General features: G+C 36.8%; 3 protein-coding genes across 7 annotated transcripts; 1 reads left to right on the top strand and 2 right to left on the bottom strand.

Annotated features, from left to right (window-relative positions):
• Positions 1-45: 45 nt before the first annotated feature.
• LOC143451559 (sodium-dependent glucose transporter 1-like) lies at positions 46-4,893 on the bottom strand. 5 transcript variants are annotated; one of them, XM_076952224.1, is made up of 12 exons: positions 4,551-4,891; positions 4,274-4,454; positions 3,931-4,047; positions 3,551-3,658; positions 3,346-3,458; positions 3,138-3,234; positions 2,871-3,058; positions 2,601-2,738; positions 2,303-2,396; positions 2,038-2,171; positions 1,695-1,906; positions 46-180 (listed from the first exon to the last, which is right to left on the bottom strand). In XM_076952224.1, the coding sequence occupies exons 1-11, from the start codon at positions 4,608-4,610 to the stop codon at positions 1,727-1,729; spliced, it is 1,410 nt and encodes a 469-aa protein (XP_076808339.1). In that variant the 5' UTR covers positions 4,611-4,891; the 3' UTR covers positions 46-180; positions 1,695-1,726. The 5 variants fall into 5 exon arrangements, with proteins under 5 accessions (XP_076808339.1, XP_076808357.1, XP_076808330.1 ...); XM_076952215.1 differs by lacking the exon at positions 46-180 and adding an exon at positions 599-1,259; XM_076952242.1 differs by lacking the exon at positions 1,695-1,906 and having other exon boundaries at positions 112-180; positions 4,551-4,893.
• A 605-nt stretch (positions 4,894-5,498) lies between these two features.
• On the bottom strand, positions 5,499-8,970 carry LOC143451578 (uncharacterized). The gene is made up of 6 exons (XM_076952258.1): positions 8,299-8,970; positions 7,659-7,796; positions 7,335-7,428; positions 7,052-7,185; positions 6,752-6,922; positions 5,499-5,877 (listed from the first exon to the last, which is right to left on the bottom strand). The coding sequence occupies exons 1-5, from the start codon at positions 8,338-8,340 to the stop codon at positions 6,767-6,769; spliced, it is 564 nt and encodes a 187-aa protein (XP_076808373.1). The 5' UTR covers positions 8,341-8,970; the 3' UTR covers positions 5,499-5,877; positions 6,752-6,766.
• A 949-nt stretch (positions 8,971-9,919) lies between these two features.
• LOC143468627 (uncharacterized) lies at positions 9,920-11,913 on the top strand. The gene is made up of 6 exons (XM_076965957.1): positions 9,920-10,341; positions 10,448-10,692; positions 10,808-10,919; positions 11,009-11,129; positions 11,475-11,624; positions 11,789-11,913. The coding sequence occupies exons 1-6, from the start codon at positions 10,226-10,228 to the stop codon at positions 11,867-11,869; spliced, it is 825 nt and encodes a 274-aa protein (XP_076822072.1). The 5' UTR covers positions 9,920-10,225; the 3' UTR covers positions 11,870-11,913.
• The last annotated feature ends 577 nt before the right edge of the window (positions 11,914-12,490 follow it).

The following is a 12,490-nucleotide window of genomic DNA, read 5'->3' on the forward strand; positions in this document are numbered from 1 at the left end:
AACGAACTACTTCTGCTGTTACTGCTAGTCGATTTCTTTTGTGATAAAATCGTAGAAAGTGTACTCGAATGGCATGAGAGATTTCTCTTGCTGAGTCTTTATCAGCTTTGACTTGTTGAATATGCTAGAGGCAGCAAAAGAATCTTCAAAGCTTGTTGTTGAAAGAATTCAATGATTCACCTGGTCAAAAAGATCATTTAGTTTTTGGTGTAACTTGCAATTTACTGCGAAGATGGCAACAGATCCAATTTATTGCGTCAAACGAAGTGACGAACGAACGAAATGATTCGGTAATTTGATTGAAAAACTTGAAGTTTTCATAATTTTCTTTCAAGGAATGTTCAATAAAACTTTGGTATATGACGACAATTGAAATAAGATTCCGGTAGTATTTTGATTATTCAGAATGCGGAGTGCGGAGTTAGCGCTTTCAACATAATTTGCTTTTACCTAATTTGGATTGCCGCAATGATGAGAAAACCAAAGAAATCTGAGCCAGAACACGAGTTAATTTCAAAGGAAATTCCTCAAGACACATATGACACTATCCAGGATCATCCACAGCAAGAACCGGTAAGGGCAGCATGGTGAAAACTTAATGTAATGTTAAAGTGAGGTGTATGTGCCAACGAAAGGAAAGTTGTAAGAGAAACCTTGGAAGTATAAATATACAGGACAAAAATTTTTCGGTAAAATCAGTGGTTGAAACATTATTGGAAAAATGTACCCAAATTTTCTGCTTATTTCAAAGTCTGGGGAAAGTAATTATGACATCATAATGCAGAAAATCGTGTGTTTGACAACTTGTGTTTAGAGCAAGTTGAATGATAGCCTAGTTATTAGGACTTTTGTGCAGACGAGAATATCTTCCGTTAGTTAGTTGGCTGTTATGTTTGACCGAACGTACAGTAAGTATAATTATACACATGAAAACAACAGATGTTAATTTACAGTTCACTGATCGCAGTCTTATGTCTGAGCGCTAGCCTACCAGTTATCCGCTACCAGTAAGCCCAGATGCCTTAAAGGCGTCAAAGGCTCAAAAACTTCATTCCAGCAGTAAATGCATTGTAATTTAAAATTGTTTTCTACTGAAACTATACGTCACATGCAGCAAATAAATTACCTGTAAAAATTATTAGCTTATAGTTTATACCTATAAGGATACAAGTATATGCTCCAACCAAGTCATTAACCATGTTTAATCGTCGGTCATCAAGCATGTTGATTTGATATCGTGACGTCATAAGCCTGTCACTCTAAGAAAATACTGTAGTGTCACAAGGAGTTACAAATTTGCGATTTATTTTTGGCAAAAACTGCTTAAAAATTAAGTATTATTAAAACGTTCTTTGTGTTGTATACTTTCTAATAAGTTGTTTTGTTTGTTTAAGCTTAACTTCTCTCATTAATTTTAATGAAAAATCAAACCAAAAATTGGCATAATATCTTAGGTAGTATTTTTCTTTCAGAACGGACATGTTCATGGAGAATAAAGTTGCTTTGAAATAAACTAATGCAAAAGTTCCAGTGTTCTGGAACCTTATAAGTGTAATCTACTTGGATTTGGGAAGAACGTTCTAGAACAGCTGCCGTTAACATTTAGTTTACTTGCATTAACGTGTTGTAAATATAAATAACACAGTTGCAGCACTTTCACATACGATATCAGCAACAATGACTTAGCGCCTCACTTTAAGAGTATCTCAATTTTTTTCTCATGCTGCTATTTCACCGGTTCCTGCTGTGGATAATCCTGGACAGTGTCATATGTTTCTTGAGGAGTTTCCTTTGAAATTAACTCATGTTCCGACTCAGATTTCTTTGGTTTTCTCATCTTTGCGGCAATCCCAATTAAGCAAAAGCAAATTAAGTTGAAAGCGCTGACTCCGCACATAAGATAAATCTAAGATAACAAAGAAGTTTTAATGTAATTCTACCTCCATGTAATAGGCTCTCTGTCATTCAGTATTTCGTGTATAATGTTTGTTCATATTGTTATGTGTTAAAGTTGTTGTCAAATGTGTTGATACTTACTGGGTAGAAAGGGGACAATTGAAACAAGGCACCAGCAGAGGGTATCAATGACATTGATCCAATACCTCCCGCGAATGTGAAAATAAAAGAATAAGTTCCCGACACATTGATAACTTCAGAAATCCAATTTATCGCTGCAACAATACAAAACGCTACAAAACTATATTTTAAATGCACTCAATTCATAAATAACGCATAATTAATTTTTCTAATTTGTCGTCATAAAACATTATGAGTTTCATTTGCAAACTGGACATTAAAACACCTGCTGGGATTAAGGGTCCGATAAAAAATCCATAAAAGAACGACACAATCCACGTGATCACTTTCCAAGTTTTTACAACAGAAATCATAACTATCTGGAAGTTCACGAGATGTTTGATAAAAGACATTAATGATTAAAAAATAGATTTTGTATGAGATTAATCGCAATATTTTAGCAAACAACCTATTCTGGAAATAGGTAAAAAATTAGACAAATTTCTTTTAAGAAACTAAATAACTTAGTTTACTTGGTAATTTAAAGAAATGTGGCATCTATTGGTATGTGCTTTTTTAATTACCATCGTTATCAATGCTCCTGAGACGAGCGTAAACACAACGTAGATGGGCTTCACGTGACGAGCAAACAAAATCCCAGAAAACCTTCCAATGGCCAAACCAATTGAATAAACTGACGTAACCCAAGCCGCGTTCGAAGTCTAAGATCATTAATGTTAAAAAAATATTTCAAATAAAATGTTTTAATAAGAACTTGTGTAACTGGGAGTAAATATGTTCTGGACTTACGATGCAATAACTGTAAAGTATAAGTTCTTGTTTTATTCACTAACCGAGAAATCTAAAAATGAACACTTGGCCACCGCGTAAATCATATCTTGGTAAAGCAAGCTACTGCCAATGCTACAAAAACAATATAAAAATAAGGGGATCAAAATCCATATGACGTCACGGAGAGGTTCTTCCGTTTGTTTGTCTTCAACGACATCATCCGGTGAAGACAAAACTTCGTAAGTTTTTTCTAGTGAATTTTTAAAAGTTGTTCTGTTAGCCACAGCAATAGCTAAAAATCTACCGTTGGTCGTGTATATTCTACTCACCATCAGCTTTCATACAACCAAGCACAATATGCAGAATGCCAACGACGAATAGAACAATCCCAAATATGATATACGACCACCCGGCGGGATCAAACTGCTGGCAAAATCAATTCGATATCAAGTTCTTATTTTCAAACATTCTCAATCGAGCAGGAAATATTTCAGTCTGTTTTTCAAAACTCATTCCATGATTAAATCACATCCTTACCTTGCTTGTGGCAATTTCTTCATTTCTGTAGACAGTTTTATTCCCAAAGTTTACGTCATGTGAACATTTCGATACTGCCTTGTTCTCATGAGACATTGCCAGGAATGGATCAGCTGAGCGATGTAGAAAGACGAAAATCGGTGATCATAATTACGACGTTCTCTTTAACAAGTTACGGTAATCTTTGTAATAACTAATAAGCTACCTACAGCTGGAGCTAAAAACCTTCCCAGGCTACCCATGAAGTAAAGAAGATACATCAACACACGAGCAGTTTTAGGATCCCAGGTTCGAAGTACCAAGCACTGGCAATCTAGTAACCATAAAATATGTGTCTACTCGAATTGTTTTCACTGATGATTAAGTGTAAAAAACAAATTTCCTTCCTACAAAACTTTACAGATGTTGCTGTATAATAGTCTTTGTTTTGTACCAAAACGCACTTCAACAAACATTGATATGGCAAATGCAAAGCGTTATTCATTTACAGAACTTTTAATTTGATATGTTTCATAATACACTTTAACAGGTCTTGCCATAGTTTATTTCAGAAGATTCCTCACGTATTGAGCATTAATTTCTTACCTACAATGACGTAGCCAATATTAATTCCAATTACAACAAAAATCAAAGCTAACTGCCATATTTGATTGATCCAAGGAACCGCAACCACTGTGCCCGATAATATCAAGGTAAGGGCGGCTAGAAGACAAAACATTCGTAAAGAGTAGTTTGGTCGGTTATCAGTAGTTTGAGTAATAATTTGCTCAACTTAAATTAAGCAACGAACATTTTACTGAAATTTAACTGGCAAAGATTTGTCAACATTTTGCATCATATTTTGACAGTTTTGTCATACAACATAAATGAGAGCCAATTGTGGTCTGGTTTGGGTAAAAATGTTCATATCAATTAACAAAATGCTGACCTTGAAGAAATAAACCGTTTATTTTTTGTTTCAAGTTGCGATTAACATAGGAAGCCACAAGTGAACCAAGCATTGTACCGCCACCAACTGCTGGATACGTAAAAGTTATATCCTGAACTTCTTGGTGAACAAGACGGGCCAAGTACAACAAAGTTGGTCCCAAAATAACTCGGTAATATGACTGCAACATGAAAGTTTTCGAAGTTTAAATATCTCAACGCTCCTAATGTCGCCGAATAACCTCCTGTACTTTTAGTGCATCAAACATCTGTCTCACCGTTGCCCCCCATAAAAGCAACATCGCAATGAGCAGCACCATGGAGTAAATTGGCCACATTTCCGCAAACTTTGTTAATTATGTCACTTGATGGAAAGCAGATTCCAAACTTTTGGAAAGATTCAGAAAATTTCAGATTTGGAGAATAAACCACCCATCAAGTTCTAATTCATATTCTAGAAGAATCTTGCTTACTCGTAATCCAGCTCTTTTACTTTGAACACTAGCAACGTGACAACGATTTCTTCATTAGCTTATAACAGATATTAGCTATCAGCTTGCATGACAGATGTCGTTCGATAACGGAAGTTATATCGAGGATATCCCAGAGCGACTAACTGCTTTTAAGGAAAACGATTTCCGTAACGTCAAATGTTTGCATAAGGGTATCATCTTTTTTGCAAAATGCTTTTATCTGTTTGCTTGAAACAGTTTTATTTTGTACATTGCACTGCTGTTGTACATAACTTTGCAGTTAGATTTCCATGCTTACTAAACCAACGCTTTAGTTTTTTTAAGTCTGTAGAGGTCTCTTGACATCTGTTGCATTGTCGGAAATGAGGTTACAAAAAGATTAATCGCTTGGCTAGAGTGGTAGCATTCGTTTTGCTTGTCGAGCGAAGCAGTTAAACGGTAAACTTTTTGTCGCGTATCTGTCAAGTCGGCTACATTGATTTTATGTCACCGCAGTACTATGTTACTGTCGTATCTGATTTAATGAAAATTAGTAGAACGAAATTAAAGCCTGAAACATACAAAATTACATTACAAAATCTTGCCTTGGAAGCAGTATAACGACTATCAGAGCCACAGTGTACAGAGACAACATTGTTTAGGATATCTCGAAAGCTTTTAACCACAAGAAGTCGGATTCTAATAATTTAACAATAATCTCAAAAGTGTTCACGGCCTATTGTTTTGTAGCGTACACCACCCTGTCCACTAGATAGCGGTAGAACACCACGTTTATATGCCCAAAGAACTTTTGTTTTTTTCTCTTCATTTCCTGTTCGCATTTCGAGTCATGCAACTTTTAGACAAGGAGGCACACAGAATCTTTTGAGACGTCTCTCCGCGTCAAGTTATGTCTGTGCTTAGGCACATGTTATGTGTGGTGTGCATGTAGTAGGTGAGGTTTTAAATAATATTATTATTTACGTAAACAAGTTCATGGCTTAGAGTTAATATACAAAACAAAATGTGTAAAACCAAAAATTAACGGCAGTTGCTCAACAACGTTTGTCCTTAAATCCAAATAAATCGCACTTGAGATTGAGAATGCTTGAGATTTTGAGTGAGTTTTTAATTCTTCATTGACATGTTCGCTCTGAAAAATAAATCTTTTTTCTAAATAGACTTTCAGTCGAATTTAAATTAAATTGAGAGACTAATGCTAAGACAAGTTAAGCCTATACCAAAATACAACTCGGCAGAAAGTATAAACAGGAGCAGAATGAATGTTTTCGTCATATCCAATGGATAAGCCGATATTGCCAAAAATGTATCGCGAATTTGCAACTCTTCGAGTATAATTCTAATAACGCGTTTTGAATTGAAATTGTTTGAATTGAAAGCGTCCTTGCAAGTTGATAATTAGCTGCAGCTGACATTTATTTTCGATTGAAAATATTTTTAGCTTACAGTACATAAGCTATATGGTAGACAGTCTCGTCTCATCTAGTCTATTGTCGACATGAAGCTATTGTACCGGTTCATCGATACCGCATAACCGGAAGACTAACGAAAGGTGACAAAACCGAGCTCAGTGAGCTGTACAGTAGCATCTATTTTCACCTGAACACTTCCACCAACTGTAAATCTGTTGGGATTAACTGACTGGGTAAGGGAATGTACTATTGATATGCACTTGAGTACGTTTAAGCTACTCCTGAATATCGTCGAATGTCTTCTAAGACACAAACGATTCTATCAAGTATCTGTCGTACTTTTTCAGTATATCAAACGTGACGCAAATGAGCTTCGCATTATGATGTCATAAGCATCAGTATCACTACTTCGTCAAACGAAACGGCAAATCTACGACACACGTTTGACCACAATATTTGCAAATTGAAATTTATCGAAAAATACTTGGCCCGGTGAGGACTTATTTCAACGTATTTCTGGTTTAAGGTTAGTTTTTTCCAGCACTAGCACCTCATTTTTAGGTCATATCAAACATTTCCATGCTGACATCTTACCGGTTCCTGCTGTGGTTAAGCCTGGACAGTGTCATATGTGTCTTGAGGAGTTTCCTTTGAAATTAACTCGTGTTCTGTCTCAGATTTCTTTGATTTTTTTATCTTTGCGGCAATCCAAATTAAGCAAAAGCAAATTACGTTGAAAGCGCTGACTCCGCACATAAGATAAATCTAAGATAACAAAGAAGTTTTAATGTAATTCTACCTCCATGTAATAGGCTCTCTGTCATTCAGTATTTCATGTATAAGGTTTGCTTAAAGTGTTATGTTGAACTGGTTGTCAATCGTGTCAATACTCACCGGGTAGAAAGGGGACAGGTGAAACAAGGCACCGGCAGAGGGCACCAATGACATTGTGCCGGCAGCACCAACAAGTGCGAAAATAAAAGCGTAAGTTCCAGACACATTTATAATTTCAGATATCCTATTTATCGCTGCAAGAAATCATAACTTATTTTCTAACTAATATATGTTTTAACTATTCCAAATTCATAACTAACGCGTAAGACTTTTTCGTGTTATATCTTCAAAATGAAATGTAATGGTAATAATGGTTTCGCCTGAAAGTCAATCACGAAAGTACCTGCTGCTATTAGGGGTCCGTTGAAAAATCCATAAAAGAACGACACAATCCACGTGATCGTGGGCCAAGTTCTTGCAACAGAAATCATAATTACCTGCAAATACCCAAGATGTTTGATAGAAGATATCAACAATTAGCAAAAATTTGTGTTTTTATGAAAATAAACAAACATAAATAAAAAGCAAAAGATAATTTAAAAAAATTAACCAGAAATGTTTTGTGATCAAAGGTTTTGTGGAAATAAATATGATTTAGAAAATTCTTTTGTAACTCTGACAAAATGTGGATACCATCTTAGATGTTGGTATATACTTGTTTGCTTACCATCGTTATCAATGCTCCTGAGACGAGCGTAAACACAACGTAGATGGGCTTCACGTGACGAGCGAACAAAATCCCAGAAAACCTCCCAATGGCCAAACCAATTGAAAAAACTGCTGTCACCCAAGCTGCTTCTGAGGTCTAAGGTTAGTTACAGTAAATGCATTTTACGTTGTGCAGACACCAAGTGGACTGACATTAAACAGAAACTAAGACAACTTGTGAGAAGGTAAAAGTGATACTTAGTCGCGCTATAAAGAAAAATCATGGTCTGAAGTATAAGAATTCTAAATTGAGGGGTGGATAAGTGTTGGTGGATTAAGGGGAGAGGGGCGACTGGGTAGCAGCCTAGTAAAGTGTTGACGTCATAATCACCTCTGTTTGGTTCTAAACAAACTCATTAGTTGAAAAGTTCCCAGCCATTCTTAATGGCAACACTAAGTAGCCAAATTTAAACTGCTGTTTCGTCTCGAAGCATGAACACGTTGACGTAATTGTAACATGATGTTATGTTAAATATCAAAGTGATTCTTGCCATTATAAAGCTTTCTGGCTGAAACCTTGAATACTGTTTACAGACAGGTCTTAGGCAAGTTTTAAATTGACAGTAAGTTATAAGTTTTTAAATAGCTTATTCACTTACTGAGAAATCTAAAAATGAACACTTGGCCACCGCGTAAATCATATCTTGGTAAAGCAAGCTACTCCCAGTGCTGCAAAAACAACATAAGAATAAGGAGATCAAAATCCATATGACGTCACGAAGAGGTTCTTCCGTTTGTTTGTCTTCAACGACATCATGCGGTGAAGACAAAACTTCGTAAGATTTTTCTAGTGAATTTTTAGAAGATAGTACGTTAGAAACAACAACAGTTTATAGTCTACCAAGGTAATTACATTTATGTTTGTATGTATTTAACTCACCATCAGTTTTCATACAACCAAGCACAATATACAGAATACCAACGACGAATAGAACAATCCCAAATATAATATACGACCACCCGGCAGGATCAAACTGCTGGCAAAATCAAATCGATATCAAGTTCTTATTTTCAAACATTCTCAATCGAGCAGGAAATATTTCAGTCTGTTTTTCAAAATCATTCAAAGATTAAATCACATCCTTACCTGTCCTGTGTCAGTCCCTACATATCTGCTGATGTTTGTGCTTGCAACTTTGTTGACATGAGAACATTTTGTTTCCGCCTTGTTTTCCTGGGACATTGCCAGGAATGGTCCAGCTAAGATATTATAGCAAGGCAGAAGCTAGAAACGTACGATTCATTTCCAAGTTGTATGCAAAATAAACTTAATGCGTATAGAGCCTATCTGTAGTTAAGGTGTTTCTTAGAAATATGCTTTGATTTAGTAGGCTGCCGCTTGTGTTCAAAATGGAGGCAGACGGCAAAGGAAATCTTGACATGATTTTAGCAAAACTGACGTCATCTTGCGAAAGCAATCTACAATTTATTTTTTGAAAGTTTTTCCGCGCTGCGTTTGACTCGTTTGTAGTTGAGTATGACGTCACAATATTTTCTATTTTTTCGCTTTGTATAACGCGTGACGTCATAAATTATTTGTAAACCGACATGCAGATTCGTGTTATTCTGTTCACGTCACAATGTTCAATTGTTATGCACTCGTATGAATACATAATATACGTTTATATTGTTTAACCCTATCCTAACCGGGCTCGCGACTTTACTATTTTAACTAGGTTGTGGCCAACCCTGCACACACATTTTCAATCGTTAATTACTCGAAAACTATACGTCGTAAACTGATCGGATTTTTACAGGTTAGTAGCAAAATCATCTGGCTTCCTGTATACATCATAATTGTAAAACTAAAGAAAGTGCATTTAGCGTAAATTAAGTATTTCTACAAGTGATACATTTCTAGAAGTTTTTCTTGTTACGCCGCGCCCCCGCCGTGCGGAAAACCAGCTGACCGCGAGAAGAGAACACAAGAGAATAGTTAGTCGAGATAGTGGCGCATAAATGAGTAAACGAAAACGATACGCTTCAATGCGGAGAGAGAGCAAAATTATGAAAATATGACAATATCGCAAAAATTACAAAATCCAACTTTATAAAACAAACATGGACAGATGGCCGAACAATTTTTAGGAAAAGTCACCAAATTTCAAGTTTCTACAGCAAACAATGCAACTGTACGCCACGTTTTGCTGTGACTGTGTGCAGGAGAGGCCAAGCCTAGTAAAAATAGGGTTAAAGTAACGACTGCTCTTAATGTTTCGGCAAGTGTTATAAGCTACGACAATCAGGGAACCGATTATTATCTGTGTCATTTTTCAGCCAAGACTGCTCTGTGTTGCAGCGATGACCCACCAAGAAACTTCTAATACAATATTTGTCAAGCCTTGTTGCAATATTGGAAAAAGGATTCATTCCACCAATGGTAATTGGCGCGTTATTCGTATAATCGCGCTTGAAGAATAGCAGTACATGCTTTAACGTGAGGAAACAGGAAACATTACAGGAGATCGTTTTCAACGAAAAAAGGCAGACATTGAATTCTCTACTTATCCGTCACGCTTCACTGAAATGGTCAAAGCCTTACGCAAAGCAGCTTCGTGGTATCAACGAGTTGTTATAAGTTCGTGTCAGTCAAAACGTCAGTTGGTTATGGTCTATATTATAGCAAGGCAGAAGCTGGAAATGTACGATTCATTTCCAAGTTGTTTATACAAAATAACCTTAATGCGTATAGGTATAGAGCCAATCTATATTTAAGGTGGTCCTTAGAGATATGCTTTGATTTAGTAGGCTGCCGCTTGTATTCAAAATGGAGGCAAACGACAAAGGAAATCTCGACATGATTTTAGCAAAACTGACGTCATCTTGCGAAAGCAATCTACGCGTCTACCAAGAAAATGCTGCGATGTATGACGAAGGTCTGGTCAGAAGCGGATTTTGTTTGCCTCAGAAACTCATAAAACTTGGTCTTCATCATTTGTCGGCGACATCAAAGCAAGAAATGAACCAACTCGTCGCTCTTGACCTTTTATCAGGTGAGAGGTTGCTCTACCAAATCTTTTTCAGTTTCAAAACAAATTTTTAGACTTTGCATGGGAAGTCCAGCTTTCAATGCTTGAGCAATTTTCAAAGTGGGTTTGCTTTATCTAGGTACAGGCATTGCGGGCGTGACTTTAAAAGAAGCCGGGTTTACTGGCGCGATTGACGCCATCGATGGATCGTCAGAAATGAACAGCGTCGCCGAATTAAAAAACGTGTACAGGTACCAGACAGCAGCGATAATTTGTATAAAACTTCCAAACCTAATTCGTGGCATTTCGTTTCAAGTTGCTGCTTTTATCACCGTTTCAGGAAAATTACCCAACTCGTGATTTTTTCCGACACCACGCTTCCTTTCGATGACGACACTTATGACGTCATAATATGCAGTGGTGGACTCAGCATCGGTCATTTCCCGTTTGAAGGCATCAGGGTAACTCAGACGTGCTAGATGGAGTTTATTAACGATATAAGAACTACTTAACATATAAGAAAACTTCGTGGGTCACATCGTTGTTTATATGATGTCGGGCAAGAGTCACTTTTCAATGCTCGTGATTAATAAATTGATGAGAACTTGAATCAGGATTTTGTTCAACAAGTTCTTTCGAAGCTCACTTCTTTGGAACGCGTACTGAAGCGAAAGAACACTGTGTAAATGCTAATCGCGTCACCTTGCTTAACGCAGCATTAAATAGTCATAATTTTAAAGCCAGCCTTTTGCAACGTTGCACTAATTCAAAATAGCATAAATATTTTGCTACTTTTTTCAAATTAGGAGCTTTTTCGTATTCTAAAGCCCGGTGGCATCGCAGTCTTTAACAGCACGCACTTTATTTCAAGTGATCCGCAACTACTTGCACTGAACGCTGTGGCGGATAAGCTGAAAGAGTTAAGAGACGAAGGAAAATGTAAACGCATCGATGAGGCAAGTAACTCATTTTTCTTTAGATTTTAACATTCCAACAACGGATGTGTTTAACTATGTTTGAAAAATTCCTAATTTTGAACTTGCATTTTTGCATTTAGACGTTTGTTGAATTGCATAGACCATGTTACAACCTTGATCTAATATCATTTTCTCTTTTCCAGATCAAGTTGGACGATGCGTTTTCTAACCGGTTTAGGCAGCACGTCACCGACTACGACATTCTGCATTGCTATAGCAAATGATTTGGATTTGTTTTACTTTCGATTAAAACAACTCAAAACGCCCAGCAAGTTAGTCTTCTGTTGTTATGTCGATAAGAAGACCGAAATATAATGGACTTAAAGCACAAGCCGATTTTGTGCCACCTTGCGGCTGAAGAAAATTATCCCGCTGTCCCATCTTGGCTGACTTTACCCTTTGAAATGCCACGATTACCACAAATATAACAGCCGGAGTTAAATTCCTTCACTGGACATGCAATTCAACAGGGTCTAAAACTGATGAAATTAATCGCAAAGATTTGTGAGTGCAACGTTAACCGCAAACCCTTTTGCTTGTTCCATCTGTACACCAAGCAAATGAATTAGCCTTCAGTTAGAAAAATGTCTTCGTTTTGTTCTACAACGCACTCAACCAATTCCAAATGACCCCAATTCACGTCAGGAACAAAAACCCTGCATTGAAACTTAAATTGTTACGTTTATGGCGGGCCGCCAAAAAACTTAAGAGGTACCGGTCCGCGAAGCGGCGGTTCAGAAGCACTGATCTAGACTAAGTTAACCCGAGCTTGTTCACCTTTTTTGCTGAAAAAAATCTTAAACTTGTCCAAATTTCACGGATAGGCTTGATATGGGACACTTTTT

Source organism: Clavelina lepadiformis, chromosome 1 (genome assembly GCF_947623445.1).
Source record: "Clavelina lepadiformis chromosome 1, kaClaLepa1.1, whole genome shotgun sequence".
Lineage (NCBI taxonomy): Eukaryota > Metazoa > Chordata > Ascidiacea > Aplousobranchia > Clavelinidae > Clavelina > Clavelina lepadiformis.

Excerpts from the sequence above, each read along its gene's own strand:
- LOC143451559 (XM_076952224.1), bottom strand. The coding sequence starts at position 4,610 with ATGTGGCCAATTTACTCCATGGTGCTGCTCATTGCGATGTTGCTTTTA. Across the intron at positions 4,455-4,550 it reads TGCTTTTATGGGGGGCAACG|TCATATTACCGAGTTATTTT; the intron begins GTGAGACAGATG and ends TTCATGTTGCAG. Across the intron at positions 2,739-2,870 it reads GTTCATTTTTAGATTTCTCG|ACTTCGAACGCGGCTTGGGT; the intron begins GTTAGTGAATAA and ends TAATGATCTTAG.
- LOC143451578 (XM_076952258.1), bottom strand. The coding sequence starts at position 8,340 with ATGATTTACGCGGTGGCCAAGTGTTCATTTTTAGATTTCTCA. Across the intron at positions 7,186-7,334 it reads CGGACCCCTAATAGCAGCAG|CGATAAATAGGATATCTGAA; the intron begins GTACTTTCGTGA and ends GATTTCTTGCAG. Across the intron at positions 6,923-7,051 it reads ACCTGTCCCCTTTCTACCCG|ATTTATCTTATGTGCGGAGT; the intron begins GTGAGTATTGAC and ends TTGTTATCTTAG.
- LOC143468627 (XM_076965957.1), top strand. The coding sequence starts at position 10,226 with ATGGTCAAAGCCTTACGCAAAGCAGCTTCGTGGTATCAACGAGTTGTT. Across the intron at positions 10,693-10,807 it reads CGCTCTTGACCTTTTATCAG|GTACAGGCATTGCGGGCGTG; the intron begins GTGAGAGGTTGC and ends TGCTTTATCTAG. Across the intron at positions 11,625-11,788 it reads AATGTAAACGCATCGATGAG|ATCAAGTTGGACGATGCGTT; the intron begins GCAAGTAACTCA and ends TCTCTTTTCCAG.